The sequence below is a fragment of the Bison bison genome, unplaced genomic scaffold (genome assembly GCF_000754665.1).
Source record: "Bison bison bison isolate TAMUID 2011002044 unplaced genomic scaffold, Bison_UMD1.0 scf7180017864244, whole genome shotgun sequence".
Classification (NCBI taxonomy): domain Eukaryota; kingdom Metazoa; phylum Chordata; class Mammalia; order Artiodactyla; family Bovidae; genus Bison; species Bison bison.
Window position 1 is genome coordinate 2,880,139 of NW_011494816.1, and position 23,313 is coordinate 2,903,451.

The following is a 23,313-nucleotide window of genomic DNA, read 5'->3' on the forward strand; positions in this document are numbered from 1 at the left end:
GCTGTCTACCACTGCCCTGAAACCGCCAAGTGAGGAAGCTCATACAGACACCAGGCCCAGCTAACAACCTGCACCAACTGCCAGAGGTCAGAGTCAGATCATCCTGGAGCACCTAGGTCTAGCTCAGCCACTGATGGACGACGGCAGTGACATGAGTAACCACATAAGACCAGCAGAAGTGCACAGCTGAGCTGAGTTCAAACTGCTGACCCACAGATTCACAAGTAAATAAAATGGATGCTGTTTTAAGCTGTAGTTTGTTTACAGCAATAGCTGACTCATATATAATGGTATTTACTTTATAGAGATGGTGTGAAGATCAAACAAGTTAATGTAAACTGCTTACAAAAGTGCCTAGCACATAGTAGGTAACACATAAGTGTTAGTTTTCTTATTGTTTAATTAATTACAATTAATTCAAAACAATTCACCTTACCAAAAGACCAAGTACTTTGCTTTGTATTGCTGTCTCTGAAAAAGTCTGTGAAAAGAATATACAGGTTATTGTATCATGAAGAAAATAACTTTACAGATAAACTCAATCCTGTCTTCCCACCTCCAAGACTTGGATGAAGATCGCCAATCCTTGATTCTCAATAAAGTGCCTACAAACAGCCGGAGACTGTTCTGTAAGATTCCAAAGTGCTTTCAAAGTAAACAAGAGGGTGACGTCATCTAGATTCTCAGCAGTCTTCTGTTTTACTATTGCTAGAAGTTCCTAAAAAAGAAAAAGAGAGTTAGACACGCTGGTGACTGACTCAAATGTTTCCAATATAAGGAAAGCAATGGTTAAGAAAAGTTTTTAGAATCAAACCGAGGTTCTAAACCCAGTTTGACCACTTAATAGCTTTGGTTCCTACCTTCTCTCTGTAAAATGAGTTACCCCTATTTCCTAGGGTTTTTGTGAGGTTCAAAAGAAAAAAATATTAAATTTTAATAATCACTTAATCTAGTTTGTCATGCTTGTTAATAAACCTCATAATCAAGTACATATTAGCTATTCCATTATTCATGTGTTAAGAGTATCTAGTCAACACCTTTTGGAAGGCAGGCACATATTCAGGTAAGAGAGACAGATTAAAAAAAAAAGATAATTGGTTTTTCTCAACTAAATAAAAGAATTTTAAGATTTGGTAAATGCTCTGAAGGAAACACCTAAAAGCCTAAGAATTTTCTTTAGAAAAGGTGTGAGAAACCTCCAAATGTAACAGCAGCCTTCCCAAAGTGTGATGGGCCCTTCCCTCCCCCATCCCTGGCACCAGCCATCTAGGGAGGGGCTGCTGCACCACCCTGCACCTCTCTGCACGAAGCGACACAGACCCCCTGGTCCATGCCTGCCGCCTACCCACCGCACAGCTGGGCAGGCTAGAGCTCCACTCTGGGGACACTCGCACCTGGGCCACCTCATCAGTCACGAGCTGACCAGTGAAGTCAGTATGGGCTGAACCCACAGTGCCCCTGCCTCAGACAGCAATCCCAGGGATGGGCGTGTCAACTGCCTCCACGTAGCCACTGTGGTCTCCACTGCTTGTGCGCCTTGTGCTTCGCCCCAACCAGAGTTACAACATGCTGGAGTGATCTGGAAGTTCTTCAGACCTGGCCGCTTTCTGATGTCGCACTGTTCTGCTCAGAGTGTTGTGGCAGCAAGGCAGGGGCAAGCTATAGCAACCCCGCTCAGCCATCAGTTGGCACAACGTGGGCCCCTCTCCTGAAGCAAGCAACTGTCAACATGCGACCATTAGTGATCCTGCTCAGCCACTGGTCAGTGCCAAGTGAGCCCCTCTCCCCTCCTGTATATAAAAGGAGTCCAAATCTTATCTCAGTTACGATTGGGTAAGATGGGTTTGGTTCTTTTAAAAATAATTTTCTTAATATTTATTTATTGGGCAATATCAAGTCTTAGTTGCTGCATGCAGGACCTCTGTTGCACCATGAGGGCTCTTTGAGGCACAAGGACCTTCTAAGTGGTGCCAGGCCTCACTGATTGCCGTATGCTGGCTTAGTTGCTCCACAGCATGTGGGATCTTAGTTCCCTGAGCAGGGACTGAACCCACTTCCTCTGCACTGCAAGGCGGATTCTTAACCACTGGACCACCAGGGGAGTGGTGGTCCCTGGGGCAAGATGGCTTCTGAGACACTAGTCTGCCATCTTCTTGGTCTGCTAGTTATCTAATTAAAATAATTATTTTCTGTTCCATCAACTCATCTCCTGATTGGCCTGCTGTGTGGCAAACAGAATAAACTTGTGCTTGCACTCAATAACACATACAAAGGTACTATCTAAACTGAGACCAGAATAAAAAGAGGATAAGGCAGCTAAGCAAGGAATGAGGACACAGGGAATGGGGGGAGGGGAGTGGGGAGATATTCTAGAGGAAAAACCGTCTGTTCTATGCCACTGAGCAGGTTACTGTGGCTAGAGGATAACACTAGTATTATAATCGTATGTCCTAACATCTTGAAAAAACTAACAGATTCCAACATACCATTTCATATTAGAATATTTCTAGATCAAAGTTGAGCTAGTATTTATGCTTTCTTTCAAACATGCCAGACTATCATGTAAAAGGAAAGAGACAGCCATTTCCACAAGGGACCTAGTATCAGATCCTTTGTTCTTGAGGTCAGGTCATGGTGAGGTAAGGTGTTTCTGTAAATCTCCACCAACAAATATTATTCTCCGTCCTAACAAGAAAGGGCTAGGTCCCTAGGCAAAAACTTCAGCCTTTGAGGTCCAGATCCTGGCTGAAGAAGCAGATCTCAGTTGGCAACTCCCTCAGGGCCATGTCCCCAGACCCTGTCCAGCCATCATCAATGAGAAGCCAGGAGCCCAACTGGCCTTCAGGCTCCTCAGGCCACCTGTATGGTGGGGGCCAGGTCCCGCCAACTGCATCCTATGCTGACTGCCACTGCCATTAGGTCAAGAGGTAGAGACAGGGGAGAGGTTCACCGCTGCCTCAAGGCCTGGGCAAAGTCAAATAGGTGGCCTTGGCGAGGGTTCTGGAGCCCTGCAGGACACAGCCCCCAGCCTGTTCCCTGAGCCTCCCAGCTTACCCAAGGGCCCAAGGCCAGGTAAGCTGGAGGTCCCCAGGGAGAAGACCCCAATCCACCTTTTACCTCACTCTCCCCGATGACCACCACTCCACTGACTGTTTGCTGAATAGGCCCGTTAACAGTCACTCATTGACAGTTGGTTGCTTGTGGGAGGGGCCTGGTGCAAACCAATGGTTGAGCAGGACCACTAATGGTCACTCATTGACAGCTGGTTGCCTGTGGGAGGGACCTGGTGCCAACCAATGGCTGAGCAGGACCAATAATGGTCACTTATTGACAGTTGGCTGCTTGTGGGAGGGCCCACTGCAGCACCAATCAATGGCTGGTAACAGGGTGTACAGTAATAGTACACAGTGATGGCCACGTGCTAAGATCTGTGCTTGGCAGCACTCTGTTATAATTCCACCTCAAATATTTTATACAGTCAAGAGAGAATATATCTAGAGAATCCACAAAAATAAAGCTGCAAGACCTGAAAGTGTAATACAGCATGGCTGTGCACAGCCCTCAGCATGCAGCCAGTGCTGTAGCCATTAGCCCCCACTTTCTCCCTTACCAGACTATGGTTACCAAAAGACTATTAAAGGTTGCTCAGGCACCGGTTGGTGGTGAAGTGGGCCCCTCCCTAAACTCAGCAACTGTCAGCGAGTGACCCTTAGTGATCCTGCTCAGTTACTGGTCGGCAGGGCAATAGGCCCCTCCTACAAGCAAGCAACTGCCAATGAGCGACCATTCAACCAATGGCAGGCAGAGTGGTGGTCGTCCTGTGCAGAGTGAGGTAAGAGGTGGATCTCTGCCTCCTCCCTGGAGCCTCCAGCTCACCCAGCCGTGCATCAGTGGGGGGCCCAGAGAACAGGCTGAGGCCTGTGTTCTACAGAGACACAGAACCCTTGCCAAGGCCACACACTGGCAGAGCCAGGCCCTGAGGTGATGGCCCTCTCCCCCATCCCTGCCTCTGTGATCTAATAGCAGTGGCAGTCTGTATAGGATGCAGTTTGTGGGACCTAGCCCCTACCACTTGGACAGCCTGAGGAGCTGAGGAATGGCTGGGTCTAGGGCACCTGGCTCCCTAAGAGATGCCAACTGGGCAGGGTCTGGAGACCTGGCCCTGAGGGAGATGCCAACTAAGATGCACCTTTTCAGCCAGGCCTGGACACTGGCAAGAGAACCCAGATTGGGTGCTGGACAATGCTTTGTGGCACGGTAACTGACCCCTGCAGGGACCCCCGCCTCATAGCTAGACTTGGATCTTGGAGGGTGAAATTTTTGCCTAGGGACCTTGCCCTTTCTTATAAAACAGAGTAACATTTGTTGGTGGAGTTTTAAAGAAACTTCGCTACCTCACCATGACCTGACCTCAAGAACAAAGGATCTGACACCAAGAAGGCTGCAACAACTAACCATGAAGAATTGATGCTTTTGAACTGTGGTGTTGGAGAACACTCTTTAGAGTCCCTTGGACTGCAAGGAGATCAAACCAGTCAATCCTAAAGGAAATCAGTCCTGAATATGCATTGGAAGGACTAATGCTGAAGCTGAAACTCCAATACTTTGGCTACCTGATGCGAAGAACTGACTCACTGGAAAAGATGCTGATGCTGGGAAGATGGAAGGCAGGAAGAGAAGGGGGTGACAGAGGATTAGATGGTTGGATGGCATCACTGACTTGATGGACATGAATCTGAGTAAGCTCCAGGTGTTGGTGATGGACAAGGAGCCTGGAGTATTGCAGTCCATGGGGTCACAGAGTTGGACACAACTGAGCGACTGAACTGAACTGAACTGACAGCAGCAGAATCAGGAGGTAACATCTAAAATTGATAAATCAATAAACTGTAGTACTTCCTTGGTGGTACAGTGCTTACGAATCCACCTTCCAATGCAGGGGACATGGATCCAATCTCTGGTAGTGGTGGAGAGCTGTGAGTACACTAAGATCTCACATGCCATGGAAAAACTAAGCCTGCACACTGCAACTAGAGAACCCAAGTGCTCTAGAGCCCAAATGCCACAATTCCTGAGGCTGAGATCCATAACAAGAAAACCCCCACAGCACATGCCGCAACTAGAGAATGCTCACAGTGCAACGAAGGCAGCACAGCCAAAACAAAAAACAGCTGCAGTTATAAGCATTTCATTTAGAAATATGGAGGTAAATACCAGAAGAAACAGCTATTGAAGAGTAGAGAATAGCTTCTTCTGGGTAGCAGGTCCCACAGACTGTTCATTTTATAATACTTTTAAACTGTTCTTAATTTTTTAAACTGTTACTTTTATTGAAAAGTTCTAAAAGTGACAACCTACCTTAACTGCCATGAAAACCTCCTCTTTGAGTTGTGCAATTTGCTCAGGTGAGAGCTAGAAACAAAAAAGCAGAAAGTAAAATGTTTCAAATTCTATCACTGCTCCGCTATGACTAGAGAAAGAGGTCTGCATTTAGCAACCACATACCTGCAGGGCTAGAATAGAGGTTATGCTCACTGCCATGGCTTGCATCTTGGGACTTTCATGCTTACCAAGCCATCTCATAACAAACTTGGCAGCATCGAACCTAAAAAACAGTATTTTTCTCACAATAAACGTGGTAAACTATACATGAGAAGTTAAGAAATCACTCAGCCTCCCCAGCAAATCCTGTTTAAAAATACTTGTGGACTTATAAAGACTCAGCTATGAAAACCAAGAGTGTTTGGCAAAAAGAAGAGAAGAAAAGAGTATGCAAAAAGGTAGAGAAAGGCTTCCCTGGTGGCTCAGTGGTAAAGAATCCACCTGCCAATGCAGAAGACACAGGTTTGATCCCTGATCCAGGAAGATCTGACATGCATAAGGATAATGGAAGAGCTAGAACCTGATTCGATATTTAACCCTCTAGCACCTATGTTATCACTCACTGCCCTGAAATGGACTCACACTTTGTGAGACAACATTTATAACTACAGTACTTCTGAACAGAACATTCTCCCCAAACGCTTTATCGCAGCCTCAGTCAGACCCCTGCTAGGCTAATAACCAAAAGACAACAAAGCTCAGAATAATACTGGTCAGTACCCCAAAATTAGATCACCTAATTTTACACTTGCCTGTCGAATGGAACATCCATAAGAATCCTGGAATTGGTTAAGGAGAGAAGACAGTTCTTCTGTAACTTTAAGGGAATAAAGAAAAATAATTATGAGCAAATGTACACCCATTCTAAACAAAGGTTCTAAGCATTTCGAAGCTTCTAAGCTTTTCTTATTGAACGCCCACTACATACCTGGTCCTTTCCAAGTTCTTCATTCAATCTTACTATTTTTTTTTTTATAGTTTTTTAAATTTATTTTTTACTGAAGTATAGTTGGTTTATATAGTTTCTGGTATCAATCTTACTATTAAACTCTAAACATTTACCTTTGCCCAAAGAGTAATCTTCCTCCTTTCTGGCAGAGAGGGAGTCTCCGTTCCCCCTGAACCCTAGAAGGATCTATGTGGGAAGCTGCCTGCCTGTGCGTCAATCTAAACCAATTCCTAGAAGCCTGGCCCAGCTAATGAATGACAATGTCTGAACCAGATCTCATAACTAACTCTGTGACACAGCTTCTACTTTCTATCTACGACTAGTAGGAACTGAACTAGGAGAGAGAAAAGGACTTCTAGGAAAGCTATAGGAATAAAAAATTGTAACATCTCTTTGAAAGACCATGAGTAGGCCAGTGGCATGTACTGCCGTGACAGCAGCATAGTGTATTAAGCAGGGGGAGCAAACCTGAAATGCCAACAGGAACTAGGCAGTAACATAAACAAATGAAGACGGCAGAATGCAAAACAACAGGGCAGCGGGAGGAATTATGGCAAACTGGACAATTCAGGCCCTTTTATGGTGGCAGTTATTAATCAGCTCCAACTAATGATGGCCATGTAGGAATTCAGACTGAATTGAGAAGGATCATCCAATTTTTCAAGAAAAAGTGGAAATACAGATTTCTTTTAAGTGAGGAAAGATCATGTTACTGTAATTTTAATAGACTGATTCCCATTTTAACTTTAAGTATACATTTCAATCAGATCTGACACATTTATAAATATTATGTATAACTTTACCCACCACCACAATCAACATAAAAAATACTTCCATTACCCTGAAAAGTTCCACTGTGACACTTTCCACTCCATTCCCAACTTGCAAATTTCAACCCCAGAAAATCATACTGTCATTAATTAGTCTTTTCTAAGATTTCACATAAAGTCATACAGTATCTATTTTATCATGTCTAGCTTATTTTGCTCAGCATAGAATGTTTTTTGAGATTCATCCACGTGGCATGTATCAGTACTTCACTTCTTTTTATCACCAAGTAGTATTTCCTTATATGAATATACCATTATTGGTTTATCTATTCACCTGTTGCTACACATTAAGTTTTCGGTTTGGGAGGATAATGAATAAAGACATTATGGGCATTTGTGTATGCCATCATATGGCTACATAATTTCATTTCTCCGAGTGAAATAACTGTGTAGTATGAAAGGTATATCTCTAACTTTCAAAGAAATTACCAGACTGTTGGATTGGTTTTATCATTTTTCATTCTTAACATCAGCATATGAGAATTTCAGTTTCTGTACACTTTTGTCAACACCTGATACTGTCACTTTTTAAATTTCAACCAATCTAGGGGGTGTGCAGTGTTATCTATGAGGCTATCTATGCTGTGAGGCTGTGGTGTGTACTCAGTCATGTCCAACTCTTTGCAGCCCCATGGATTGTAGCCTGCCAGGCTCCTCTGTCCATGGGATTTTCCAGGCAAGTATACTGGAGTGGGGTGTCATTTTCTACTCCAGAGGATCTTCCAGACCCAGGGATTAAACCCGTGTCTCTTGCATCTCCTGCACTGGTAGGCAGGTTCCTTACCACTAGTGCCACCCAGGAAGCCCACCTAAGTGTGCAGTGGTATCTAAATGTGCTTTTAATTCGCATTTCCCTGATAGATAAAGATACTGAGCATCTTTTCAAGTGCTCATTTGTCACCTGCACTATCTTCTTTCATGGAGTGTCTGTTCAAGCCTTCTGCCTTGTTAAAAAATTGGTTTGTTTATCTTGTGTTACCTATTTAATAGTTCTTTACATTCTGGATAAAAGTCCTCTGTCATATATATGTAATGGACATTTTTCTCAGTCCTGGATTATCTTTTCATTTTTTAATGTCTCTGTGTGTATTTGGGCAGAAGCTTCTAATTTGATGAATTCTAATTTATTATTTTTCTTTTATGAAGTGTGCTTTTTGTATCCTAAGAAAACGTTGCCTACTCTGATGTTTTATTCTAGTTTTATGGCTTTTATATTTAGACCTATGACTTAGCTTTTATATTTAGATCTATGACTCAATTCAATTTAATTTGCACACATGTTGCTAAGCCTATAGGATGTACCAAAGTGTTAACAGTAGATGTTTCTGGGTAGCTGTTTTCTGATAAATGCAACATTTTTAAACCATATTACTTATCTATATTTCTTGTTTTTTCTACAGTAATCATGCATTTGTTTTCCCCCCTCCCTCCCCTCCCTCCTTCTCTCTCTCAGGATGAAAAATCAGAACTAAATAAAACATATTTTTCATGTATTTGTCCTCAAGTAAGAAGCACAGTCAAATATTAAAATCAAATTACCTGCTGGTAATGGGGGAAAGTTTTCAAAGCCTTGAAAAGTAGACAGGTAACCTCTGACAACAGACGAACAGGCATGCCCCTGGCCAGGCCCTGGCGTGTTAAGTTGAGGGCACAAGCACTGGCTGTGAACTGCACTGGCAAATCCAATGGATGACTCCTCATTCCTACAGCCACAAGCTGAAGATGAATTTATTTTAGTGGTATATGACAACATTAGCATTCTTTACACAGTCTTATTTCTGTGTTATCAAAAATACTTGTTTATCAGGACAAATAGTAATAGATTTTTCCCCATCCTCACCATTTATTTTTTAGGACACCAGCAATACCTTCTAACCCAAACACAGTCAATAATTTGCTGTGTGACTTTAGGTAACTCACTTCCTTCCTCTGGACCTGTTTCCTCATCTGTGATTTCACAATCATTTATAGAGCCTCAGTCCCTCCAAGGCATTATGATAAGCACTACAGGGGAAATAAACAGGAATCACTTATATCCTACTCCTTAGCATAAAGCCTTATGAAAGAAATAGGGTATATAAACAAATAACATTGTAAGAGATGTCAAAAGATGAAATTGGAAAAAAAGCACCACAAAAGAGGTATAAATAAAGTGTTGCCTAAGGTGGTCATACAGCAAGCAATCATCTCTGGTATGGAAGTCAAAAGTTTCATTCAGAGAACACATTTAGGCAGGGTCTCAGATAGGATCTGGATAGGAAATGGAGGTGGGGGTGGAATGGAAAGGGAATTACGAGGGAAGGGAAACGTGATAAAGAAAAACACAAAGTGGACAAAAAGATGGGATGAATCCATCAAAAGAGCAGGAAGAAATTTGAATTTGAAAAGTGATAAACCTAACATTAGGGAGTTGCCTGGTGGACTAGTGGTTAGGATTCTGTGTTTTCACTGCCGTGGCCCAGGTTCAATTCCTGGTTGGAGAACTGAGATCCCACAGGCCATGAGGCATGGCCACAAAACAAACAAAAAACCTAACATTAGAAAGGTAACTATTAATAGAAGACATATTGTGTAGACCTAGAAATAAATTTAAACTGAAGGTGTTATACCAAGTGTATACCATACCTGCTCCAACATTCAGGGACAACATGATCTGTTTTGTCTCTCAAATAGGGATAATGATCCCTCCCCTCCTCAGAGACCAGTCTGCTGATATACAAATGAGCCCTGAGATTATGAACCAACGAAAGACCAGACCCCTTACTTTGACACCTACATAAACTCAGAGCCAGTATACTCTGCTTCTATGGAAACTGTTTTTTTCTATATTGTAAACTGCTCTTAGGATTTCAAGTAATTGCCATCATCTGCAATATAAATACATAGAAAGTAAAACAAACATGATTTTCAATTAAAAAAAAACCCACAAAATCTCACATAGATATGAAAAGGACTTTTAGAATATCTAATTCAATTTTTCTCCTTACAGATGGGAAACAAAGATCCAGAGTTTTTCCCTTTATACGGTATTGTTTTTAAGTTATGAGTAAATCTAATTCTCCATGGTACACAAATAGCCTAAAAACAGTCATAAAAATAGCCTATTTTTATGGAACTGCAGAAATTACAAATAATAAAAACAATAATTTTAGGACTTCAATTTATACTTAAGTTTAAATAATAGAAGTTTTCTTTCTCAAACCACATAATTCTTCCAATTACATTTAAAACAAATTCATCCTTCTGTAAAGGAAAGCAAAGTCTGACCCTATCAATATTGGTAACTTTACTTTATTCACAATACTTTAAATGCTAGAATTAATTACCTTCAATTACTGCTATTTTGTGCTATTCTTATAGGGATATTGTGGTTGCTATTTTTGGAAAAAAAACTACTATCTTAGATTTTAAAGAGTAAAGGAATAAATAAAAATGTTTATACAAAGTGAATTCATGTTTTCAGATTAAGTCCTGCTTTAGGCAATGGTTCTATCATCCCATGCTCAGATCAAATTCAAAAATCTGAACAATTGAGATTGATTAAGATGCTCAAAACATGGGATGATCTGGCAGTTTAAGCCTAACACTGCTTTTTTTTTTTCCCCACTGTGTGGGCACTGTGACTCACAATAGAATAAGGCATATTAAGTAACTGTATTCGATGTGTTTAATCAGTTCAGTTAGTTCAGTTCAGTCCCTCAGTCATGTCCAACTCTTTGTGACCCCATGGACTGCAGCATGCCAGGCCTCCCTGTCCATCACCAACTCCCAGAGTTTAGTCAAACTCATGTCCATTGAGTCAGTGATGCCATCCAACCATCTCATCCTTTGTTATTCCCTTCTCTTCCTGCCCTCAATCTTTCCCAGCATCAGGGTCTTTTCAAATTAGTCAGCTATTCATATTAGGTGGCCAAAGTTTTGGAGTTTCACCTTCAACATCAGTCCTTCCAATGAACACTCAGGACTGATCTCTAGGATGGACTGGTTGGATCTCCTTGCAGTCCAAGGGACTCTCAAGAGTCTTCTCCAACACCACAGTTCAAAAGCATCAATTCTTTGGTGCTCAGCTTTCTTTATAGTCCAACTCTCACACGCATACATGACTACTGGTAAAACCATAGCCTTGACTAGACAGACCTTTGTTGGCAAAGTAATGTCTCTGCTTTTTAATATGCTGTCTAGGTTGGTCATAGCTTTCCTTCCAAGGAATAAGCGTCTTTTAATTTCATGGCTACAGTCACCATCTGCACTGATTTTGGAGCCCAGAAAAATAAAGTCTTTCACTGTTTCTCCATCTATTTGCTATGAAGTTATGGGACCGGATGCCATGATTTTCGTTTTCTGAATGTTGAGCTTTAAGCCAACTTTTTCACTCTTCTCTTTCACTTTCATCAAGAGGCTCTTTAGTTCCTCTTTACTTTCTGCCATAAGGGTGGTATCATCTGCATATCTGAGGTTATTGATATTTCTCCCAGCAATCTTGATTCCAGCTTGTGCTTCTTCCAGCCCAGTGTTTCTCATGATGTACTCTGCATATAAGTTAAATAGGCAGGGTGACAATATACAGCCTTGACATACTCCTTTTCCTACTTGGAACCAGTCTATTGTTCCATGTCCAGTTCTAACTGTTGCTTCTTGACCTGCATACAGATTTCTCAAGAGGCAGGTCAGGTGGTCTGGTATTCCCATCTCTTTCAGAAGTTTCCACAGTTTATTGTGATCCACACAGTCAAAGGCTTTGGCATAGTCAATAAAGCAGAAATAGATGTTTTTCTGGAACTCTCTTGCTTTTTTGATGATCTAGCGGGTGTTGGCAATTGGATCTCTGGTTCCTCTGCCTTTTCTAAAACCAGACTGAACATCTGGAAGTTCACGGTTCATGTACTGCTGAAGCCTGGCTTGGAGAATTTTGAGCATTACTTTACTAGTGTGTGAGATGAGTGCAATTGTGCAATAGTTTGAACATTCTTTGGCATTACCTTTTTAGGGATTGGAGTGAAAACTGACCTTTTCCAGTCCTGTGGCCACTGCTGAGTTTTCCAAATTTTAAACAACTTTAATTGAATCAAGTAATAAGTAGTTTTAAAAATTACATTTCTGAGTTGTAGTTACCTTTAAAATAGCAGGCATGGTTATTTGCGTTGAAAACGTCTCTGTGAAGAGCCTGTAGAGGGCTTCCTTCATAAAACATGATCTATTCCTGTAGCAGCTCAGTGCTTCTGAAATCTGACTTATATTTGCTCCTCCAGCAACCTAGAAAACAAGGATGTTACCAACAGGTTTCACCTTTCACCTACAAGGAAGGCTTTTTTTAGTGTGTCAAGTGTTTGAAACAATGAATATTCACTTAAATGTTTCAAGAGCTTTACAATGTTGATCTCATTCAGTAATTCTAGTAGGTAAATGTTCTCCTCAACCTCATTTTTACATGGTGGCTCCAGAGAGGTGATGTACATTGCTAAATATAACAAACTAATTAAGCAGTGGAGACAGACTCAAATACTATCTCCCTACAGCTGTTACAGTAGAGACCTTGACTGAATAATGCATAGCATGTAAATGCTTAAACAACCAATAACCATGAACGTGTGTTCTCTAAGTACTCATATAAAATAGACAAAAAAAAGATAGGGGAAAAAAAAAGATAAAATAACTAAGATGAAAAAGGAGTTGAACTTTTATAGAACTAATTAATTAGTTCATTAATATTAAGATAATTCTTCTTTGCTACCAACTCAAGTACAACCCTGAATACACGTTGGAAGGACTGATACTGAAGCTGAGGCTCCAGTATTTTGGTCATCTGATGAAAACAGCCAACTTACTGAAAAAGTCCCTGATGATGGGAAAGACTGAGGGCAGAAGGAGAAGAGGGTGTCAGAAGATAAGATGGCTGGATGACATCACTGATGCAGTGAACAGGAACTTGGGCAAACTTCAGGAGATGGAATGGTGAGGGACGGGAAGACCTAGTGTGCCACAGCTGATTGGGCTGCAAAGAGTTAGACACAACTAGGCAACTGAACAACCACCACCACTAAAGTAATAACTTCCAGAAGTCTGTATATAGACTTTGGGTCTGGAGAATAATGGTAACCTTACCCAAACCGTAAATGAAAAATAAATGTTTATTTATTTAAACATTTATTTAAAAATATAAAACTAGATTTTATCTAGTTTTCAGCATTACTGGGAAGTGAAGAAAAAGAAAAAAAAGGGGGTAAAATTCAGGATTTCACAAAAATGAAAAGAAAAACAACTCCACCATGATCAGCAGTAACAACATTCATTGAAGAAACATCACATCACTAAAATGACAGAAGAATGCTTTTGAATTAGGACACCGGTCAATTAAATGCAAAGAAATAAAAAGATTCAAACCAGTTCCATATAAAGCTACTGTAAGAATTTTTTTAAAAAGCAAATCTAGGGACTTCCTTGGTGGTCCAATGGCTAAGACTCCACACTCCCAATGAAGGGGGCCGGGGATCAATCCCTGGTCAGGGAATTAGAGCCACAACTAAAGATCCCACATGCCTCAGAGACTGCATGTGCCACAACTAAGACCTGTAACAGCTTTATACACTGAAGCAAAACTACACACTTCAGCTAAGAAAAATTCTTCTCGAAAATCAAAAACAAATCTGTAACATACCACTTTAAACTGAAGTAAATGTTCTTAATAAGGATTATTGGATGTGAAAAAAATACATTCAACAAAAAGATGAAACAGGGATGATTAAACTCAAGAAAAGAAAAGATCAAGTCATATCAAACATAAAAACTAAGTACAAAGTATCCAAAGAATAATAGAATTGACTAAAATTTAATAAGGAGAAGAAATGCAAGAAACAAATAAGATAAAGAAATTTTAAAAGAAAGAAGTTAAAAGGATCTAAGATTGAGTGCTGATATGGAAAAAAGATACAACACACATACACTTGAAGTTCTTGGGGAAGAAATGAACTAATTTTTAAAATTACTACCAACAAAAACTTTCCGGAAATAAAAAAAGACCTAAATCAACACACTGAAAGAACTCCCATCAACCACCTGGGAAAACTGACCTAAATCAAATCCAAGACATATCACAGTATAAAGATTAAATTTAATGGTAAAGAAAAACAACCTTCAGGGCCTTCTTATAAAAAGATCAAACAAATTATTAATATGAATAGAAATCTACTATAATTTTTAATGACATTACTCAAGATGTTCCTATTCTTTTTTTTGCACTTGATAAAATACTCAGAGAAATGTTAATATGTGTCACTATGATTGTATTTTTCTTTTCCCTTAGATCTGTTCTGATTTTTGCTTCATGTATCTTTGTTTCTTTGTTGTTAGGTGTCTAATGGCTTATGATGTCTATCTTTGTGAATTGTACCTTTTATCATTAAAAATATTCATCTCTTTCATTTAAAAATAATTAAAATATCAAAACAAATCAGAGAACTAGATTGTCATCAGACTTAACAAGCAACACACAATGTAATGTAACAGTGGACAAGCATTTTCAAGAAATAAGGAAAGAAAAGGGGGCTCCCCTGGTAGCCCAGTGGTCAAGAATCTGCCTAGCAATGCAGGGGACACCAGTTCAATCCCTGGTCCAGGAAGATCCCACATACCACAGGGCAATTAAGCCCATGCGTCACAACTACTGACCCCACGCACCCAGAGTCCGTGCTCTGCAACAAGAGAAGCCAGCACAACGTGCAGCCCACAAACCACAACTAGAGAGTAGCCCCTGCTCACCAGCGCTAGAGAAAGCCTGTGAATAGCAACAAAGACCCAGCACAACAAAAATTTAATAAATAAAATTTTTAAAAAGGGTAAATAAAGGAGTTTATATCCATGCTTGCAACTTCTACAGGATGTTTCAACAATAAACTGTGGCTCATTTCCATCAATTTCAGCTCTTTCCACAATAGCTGCCCATGCCCCATCCCACTTCCCAGCCACCAGCATATGCTCCTAGAGCTGCCTGCACTTAGCCTGTGAGAGTCCAGGTGGGGAAAAGAACCCTCCAAATATCAGGAATCTGTGCTCTGACTGCTTCTGATAACAGGCACAAAAAGGTGGGTAGCCAATGCCACTGCACCCTCACCAGCCAACTGTTCAAAGCCCCTCTCCCACCAGCTAAAATGACTTCCAAGCAATTTCAAGGGCTGCCCCTTCATTGTTTCCTTTTCCCCTTTTAGAAGATAGACATTAATGACTATGACATTCAAAACAACTACATATACAGAGAATATCCCAAAGTTACTGCACATATCCAGGGAAAGGCTCATAAAAGACCTAGAGATCTTAAAATTTATACTTCAGGCTGATCCTCAACACAGATCCCAAACACAAAAACAGTAACATAGACATCAAACCCTGGGAAGGGAAAAGAATCTGATTTCCAGAGTTGCCATATTATTAGTTTCAAATGCCTAGTTTTCAACAACAAAAATCACAAAGCGTATAAAGAAATAGGAAAGCATGGCCCATTCAAAGGGAAAAAATTAAAATCAAAAGACACTGTCCCTGTAACAGAACTGATATAGCAGGTCAACTCAAACAAGACTTCAAAACATCCACCTTAAAGACATTCAAAGAACGAAAGGAAAATTAGATAAAGTCAAGAAAAAGAACAAAAGAGAAAACTCAAGTGAGATTTAAATTAAAAAAAAAAAAAAAAACCTTAAAAAGAATCCAGAAATATTCTGGAGTTGAAAGGTATAATAACTGAAATAAAAATTCACTTGAGTTTTTCAAGGCAGATTTGAGCGGGAAGATGAAAAAAATCAACAAACTTGAAGATAGGACAAAGGAAATTGTGTCAGAGGAACAAAAAGCAAAGGACTGAAAACAAAGGAGCAGAGTCTAAGGACCCTGTGGAATACCATTACACAGGCCAACATACACACTGTAGGAATCTTAGAAGAGACTTACAGTAGCAAAGAATATTGGGGGGGAAATGGCTGCAAATGTCCCAAATTTGATGAAAGACATGAATATAAACATCCAAGAAATTCAAGAACTCCATGCAAGATGAACTCAAGAAGACTCACAATGAGACATGTTATAATCAAAATTTCAATGCCAAAGATTCTAAGCAGCAGCAAGAGAGAAGCAAATCATCACATACAAAGGCTCCTCAGTTAAGACCTGCAGACTTCTCATCAAAAACTTAGAAGCCAGAAGACAATGGGTTGATATATTCAAAGTGTTAAAAGAAAAAAACTGTCAACCAAGAATCTTATGCCCTGCAAAACTGTCCTTCAAAAGTGAGGGTGAAAGCTTGAATGACTATCATCAAAAATTCCACAAACAACAAATGCTGGAGAGGGTGTGGAGAGAAGGAAACCCTCCTACACTGTTGGTAGGAATGCAAATTGGTACAGTCACTGTGGAGAACAGGAGGGGAGTTCCTTAAAAAACTAAAGAGCTACCATATCACCTTGAAATCCCACTCTTGGGCATATATCCAGAGAAAAACAAGATCCAAAAGAATATATGTAACCCAATGCTCACTGCAGCACTGTTTGCAATAGCCCAAACATGGAAGCAACCTAAATGTCTATTGACAGAGGAGCAGATAAACATGTGGTGCATAAGTACAATGGAATATTATTCTGCCGTTAAAAAAAGAATGAAATAATGCCATTTGCAGCAACACAGACTTAGTGTCATACTGAGTGAAGTAAGTCAGAGAAGGAGAAATATCAAATGACATCCCTTAAATGCAGAATCTAAAAAGAAATGATACAAGTGAACTTACTTACAAAATAAAAAGAAACTCATAGACTTAAAGAATGAAATTATAGTTGCTAGGGGGAAAGGATAGGCAGATGGGATAGCTAAGGGGTTTGGGATGGGCATGTACACACTGCAATGTTTAAAATGGATAAACAACAAGGACTTAACTATACAGCACATGAAACTCTGCTCAATGTTATGTGGCAGCCTGAATGGGAAGGGAGTTTGGGGTAGAATGGATATACGTGTATTTATGGCTGAGTCCCTTTGCTATTCACCTGAAACTATCACAACACTGTTTATTAAGCAGCTATATCCCAATAAAAAACTGTTAAGTTTTTTAAAAAGTGAGGATGAAGCCAAGACATTTCCATGTAAAGAAAAGCCAAGGAAGTTCATTACCACTAAACTTGCCCCATGAAAAACGCTAAAGGAAGTCCTGCAAGGTGAAAATGAAGGAACACCACACAGTAACAAGAAGCTATATGAAGAAATAAAGATCTCAACAAAGGTAAATACATGAGCAATTACAAAAGCTAGTGGTATTTTTTAAATGGTCGGTAACACTTTTTTTCAACATGATTTAATAAACAAATAGTTCCTTCAAAAGATCATTATTCATCTAAAAACTAGTGTTATTATAAATCTGGTTTAATTCCAAATTTTGTTTTCTACAAAACTTGTGATGAACACACTAAAAAGGATTATTCTGTGCTTTGGGGCAGACTATAATTTGGGAACATCAATTAAAAGGGGTGCAGACAGACAGCTAAAGGAACAGCTTTTGTTTGTTATTGAAATTAAGCTAGTATAAATTCACATTAGAGTGTCATAACGTTAGGATGTTAAATGTAACTAACATCCATGATAACCACAAAGAAAACAGCTACAGAATACACAAGAATAATACCAACCAAAAAAAAAAAAATCCAAAAAGTCAGTTGAACAAAGAAAACAGTAATGAGGGAAATGAGGGATTAAAAAAAAAGTTGTAAAACATATAGAAACTAATGAGCAAAGTCCTTCCTAATCAGTAACTATTTTAAACGTAAAAAGATCAAAAAACTAAACCCAAAGCTGGCAGAAGGATGGAAATAATCATTATTAAAGCAAAGAGCAAAAAAATAGAGAATATAAAAATAGCAAGAAAATCAATGAAACAAAAAATTGGTTCTTTGAACACATCACCAAAACTGACAGATGGATAGACTAAGGGTAAAAAAAAGAAACTAAGAAAAAAGAAAGGACTCAAAATACTAAAATCTGAAATGAAACAGAAGACATTACCACCAATTCAATAGGAAAAAAAAAAGAATTCTAAGAGTATTATGAAAAATTACATTCTAATAAACCTAATAACCTAGATAAAACGAGAAAATTTCTAGACATATAAGACCTAACAAGACTAAATCATGAAGACACTGAAGAAAACTGAAATAGGAAACTGGATCAATAATCAAAAACTTCCCCAAAAATAAAAGCCCTAGATCTAATGGGTTCACTAGTAAATTTTGCCAAACACTTAAGGAAGAATTAATGTTAAAACTTTTCAGTTTAACAACTGGAGATGGAACATTTCCTAACTCATTCTATGAAGCCAGCATTACCTTGATACCAAAGCCAAAGACGCTACAAGAAAAGGAAACTAGAATTTAACAGTCCTTACAGAAATGGAAAAATCCTCAACAAAATACAGGCAAACCAAACTCAGCCAAATAAAAGAATTATATACCATGACCAGGGCTTCCTTGGTAGCTCAGTTGGTAAAGAATCCGCCTGCAATGCAGGAGACCCCGCTTCAATTCCTGGGTCAGGAAGATTCCCTGGAGAAGGGATAGGCTACCCACTCCAGTATTCTTGGGCTTCCCTGGTGGCTCAGGTGATAAAGAATCTGCCTGCAAGGTGGAAGATGAGGGTTTGATCCCTGGATTGGTAAGATCCCATGGAGAAGAGCATGGTAACCCACTCCAGTATTCTTGCCTGGAGAATCCCCAGGGACAGAAGTGGGCTTGTGTGGGCTACAGTCCATGGGATCGCAGAGTCAGACATGACTAAGCAAATACGCACAGCACCATGACCAAGCAGGATTTATTCCCAGAATGCAATGTTCAACATACCATGGTATACTAAAAAATCAATGTTAATATACAACAGTATTAGAATGAAGGAGGAAAACCACATGATCACCTCATCTAATGCAGATAAAGCATTTGACAAAACTCAACACCCTTTCTGGCAAAGTGTCCAATTCTGTGATCCCATGGACTGTAGTGGGCCAGGCTCCTCTGTCCATGGAATTCTCCAGGCAAGAATACTGGAGTGGGTGGCCATTCCCTTCTCCAAGGGTCTTCCCGACCCAAGGATTGAACCTGGGTCTCCTGCATTGCAGGCAGATTCTTTACTGTCTATGGCACCAGGGAAGCCCCCAAACACTCGCAAAAAGCCCAGAAGGAAGCTACCTCAACTTAATAAAAGCCATACATGAAAAATCTACAATGAACATGATACTCAACAGTGAGAGACTGAAAGCTTTTAAAATCAGGAAAAAGACAAAAGCCCCTTTCACAGTGTCTACTGAACACAGCACTGGAAGTTCTAAACAGAGCAAGTAGGTAAGAAAAAAGAAATAAAAGGCATCCAAGATGGGTGGGGAGTTTAGGGGAGAATGGATACATGTGTATGTACGGCTGAGTCCCTTTGCTGTTCACCTGAAGTGATCACAACATTGTTAATCAGCTCTACTCCAATATAAAATAAAAAGTTAAATTAAAAAAATAAAAGGCATCCAAATTGAAAAGGTAGAAATAAAATGATCTACTTACAAACTATATGATCTTATATACCACAAAAAAATAAAAAACTGTTATCTATTAGAGCTAATAAATGAATCCAGAAAGTTGCAGGATACACACAAAGATCAGTTCAATTTTTATACAATAATAATAAACAATCTGAAGAGGAAATCATGAAAATAATTCTGTTTACAATAATACAATAAAGTACTTGCTGCTGCTGCTAAGTCACTTCAGTCGTGTCCGACTCTGTGTGACCCCATAGACAGCAGCCCACCAGGCTGCCCCGTCCCTGGGATTCTCCAGGCAAGAACACTGGAGTGGGTTGCCATTTCCTTCTCCAATGCATGAATGTGAAAAGTGAAAGTGAAGTCGCTCAGTCGTGTCTGACCCTCATCGACCCCAAGGACTGCAGCCTACCAGGCTCCTCCGCCCATGGGATTTTCCAGGCAGGAGTACTGGAGTGGGGTGCCATTGCCTTCTCCAATAAAGTACTTAGGAATTAACAAAGGAGATGAAAGGCTTGTATGATGAAAACTACAACACACTAATGAAAGAAATTAAAGATGACATAAATTATGGAAACACACCCCATGTTCATGGATTAGCAGACTTAAGATGTCAATACTACACAAAATTATCTACATATTTATATAATCCTACCAAAATCCCAATGACCTTTTTAGCAGAAATACAAACACACGCCCTGAATTTATACAGAATTCCAAGGGAGTCACACATCCTGATTTCAAACTATCAATACAAAGCTAAAATAATCAGAACATGTGGCACTGCCATAAATACTGGCATACAGACCAGTGGGTGGCCATTCCCTTCTCCAAGGGTCTTCCCGACCCAAGGATTGAACCTGGCCTGCCCAGCTCTTCTGTCCATAGGATTCTCCAGGCAAGAATACTGGAGTGGGTTGCCATCTCCTTCTCCAGGGGATCTTCCCAACCCAGGCATTAAACCCAGGACTCCTGCACTGCAGGAAGATTCTTTATCATCTAAGCCACAGGGGAGCCCATGGAATAGACTAGAAAGCCCTAAAACAATGCCTTGCATTTATGATCAGATTATTTTTTCAACAAGGGTGCTAAGACAATTTCGTATTTTCAAGAAATTGTCCTAAGAAAACTAGATATCCACATGTAAAAGAATGAAGTTGTAAAATCTAACATAACACCACATGAAAGAAATTACCTCAAAACAGATCAAAGACTTAAATTTATGAACTAAAACCATAAGACTCCTATAAGGAACATGAGGAAGCTTCACAATACTGGATTTGGCAGTGATTTCTTGGATATGACACCAAAGGTACAAGCAACAAAAGAAATACAAACTGAACTTCATGAAGACAAACCAGAGAAGGGGAGAAAATATTTGAAAATCTTATATCATAAGGCATTAATATCCAGACTACACAGAGAACTCCTATATCTCAACAACAATAACAAAAATAAAACCTAAGCAACCTAATTTAAAGTCTGGCAAACAACTTCACTAGACATTTCTTCAAAGACATACCAATGGTCAATAACCTTCTGAAAAGATGCCCAGTATAGCTGATAAGTATGGAAATGCAAATCAAAACTGCAACGAGGTACCACTTTACACCCATTAGAATGGTTACTATTAAAAAATTTAAAAACAAAGAAAAATAACGTGTTGGCCAGTGTGTGAAGAAATTCAAACACTTGTGCACTGTTAGTGAGAATGTAAAAACTGTGCAACTGCTGCAGAAAACATTATGGTAGTTACCCCAAAATTAAAAGAATTATCATATGATCCACCTGCAATGAGGGAGACCTGGGTTTGATCCCTGGGTTGGGAAGATCCCCTAGAGAAGGGAAAGGCTACCCACTCCAGTAGTCTGGCCTGGAGAATTCCAAAGGGGTTGCAAAGAGTCGGACACGACTGAGCGACTTTCACACCATATGATCCAGCAATTCCACTTCTGGATTGCTCATTGTTCAGTCGCTAAGTCATGTCCAACTCTTTGTGACACCATGCACTGCAGTACACCAGGCTTCCCTGTCCTTCACTATCTCCCAGAGTTTGCTCAAACTCATGTCCATTCTAGTATATACTCCTGGGTATATACCAAAAGAACCAAAAGCAGAGTCTTGGGAGTTTCCCAGTGGACTAGTGATCAGGATTCCGGGCTTTCACTGCAGAGGCCTGGATTTAATCCCTTGTCAAAGAACTGAGGCTTCACAGAGTGATCAAAAAAAAAGCAGAGTCTCAAAGAGATATTTGTGTACTCCTACTTGCAGCAACATTACTCACAATAATCAACACAAAAGCCAAAACATGAAGCAACCCAAGTACATATCAATGACAACTGGATAAGCACAATGTGGTATACACATAATGGCTATTATTCAACCCGAAAAAGGCAGTATGCCACATGGACAAACCCTTAGGACACTACGTAAAGTAAAATGAGCCAGTCACAAAAGGACAAGTACTGTGCGACTCCACTTACATCAGAGAGTTGGTCAAAATCGTAGAGACACAAAGTAGAAGTTTGTATTGCCAGGGTCTGGAGAGAAGGGGTAATGGGAGGCAGGGTTTCATGCCTACAGAATTTCAGCTTTACAAGGTGAAAAGAGCTATGGAGATGAATGATGGTGATGGTTGAACAAAATTATTAATGTATTTAAAACCACTGAACTATACACCTAACAAGATTAAAATGATAAATTTTATGTGTATCTTACCATCCCCTCCCAAAAAACGGGAACATGAACTGACATGGGGTGATTTCCAAGACATACCACTAAGTTAGAAAAGCAAAGTCCAGAGTACATGTACTATGCTACCTACTGTGTAAGAAGTGGAAATTTAAAAACCTAAATATATATGGCTTAATACTTGGACTATACTCTCAGTCAAGAGTGAAAAGAAAGAATTGCAAATATATCTTCAACTCTTTTTCAGTAGGTTTGTGTTTCAAAGTAGTATAAATGAAGCAACTCTGAAACTATTTTATATATGTTATAGGATTAAGGAAAATGTGCTGAGGCTGTTGGAAGCCGAGGTTCTCCATGTGGAAAAGAGAGATACAAACACAGAATGTGGAAAGGCAAAGAAGAACAATATAAAGATGGACATTTGTAAGTATCACTTTTAAACTTATTTCATCTGTTTCTTAGCTCTGCTTGATGAAACGGTTTAAAAACACATCTAACACTCAGTGGTTTCCCACTAAAAGGAACCAGGGCTCTTGGGAGAAACATCTAACTCTAAGGCCAAAACAGGGAAGTATAAGAAGCCTAGAAAGTAAAGAAAGACTCAAAATAATAACAGTAATAATGGGGGCATGTAAAAACAGACACAGGAGCTCTCATCGGCCACCCTGTGACAAGCTGAGCATCAAAATAATTAAGAACAGCAATGCATTATAAATCACTGAAAACAACAGGAACCAATGAGTTCATACTGAGGATATGTTAGACTTGCTAAATGTTTTGAATAAAAAGAAGAGCTGAAAAAAAAGAGTTAGAGTTGGAAAATCATCACTTTGCAACCACTGCAGTAAAGAATGGTTCGAGTAAGAATCATCAATGGATGCTAAATCTAGATCAGAAACTCTGATGAGGGCCAGGAT

At 39.7% G+C, this 23,313-nt stretch overlaps 1 protein-coding gene across 1 annotated transcript in view; it reads right to left on the reverse strand.

The window, feature by feature from the left end:
- ZYG11A (zyg-11 family member A, cell cycle regulator) overlaps nt 1–23,313 on the reverse strand; it is a 65,197-nt gene that overhangs the window by 7,698 nt on the left and 34,186 nt on the right. Inside the window, exons 4-10 of the mRNA XM_010847166.1 lie at nt 12,274–12,414; nt 8,701–8,877; nt 6,135–6,199; nt 5,506–5,605; nt 5,359–5,412; nt 557–718; nt 437–481 (exon numbers count right to left, since the gene is read on the reverse strand). Coding sequence (XP_010845468.1) covers nt 437–481; nt 557–718; nt 5,359–5,412; nt 5,506–5,605; nt 6,135–6,199; nt 8,701–8,877; nt 12,274–12,414 — 744 coding nt within the window. The remainder of the gene's footprint in view (nt 1–436; nt 482–556; nt 719–5,358; nt 5,413–5,505; nt 5,606–6,134; nt 6,200–8,700; nt 8,878–12,273; nt 12,415–23,313) is intronic.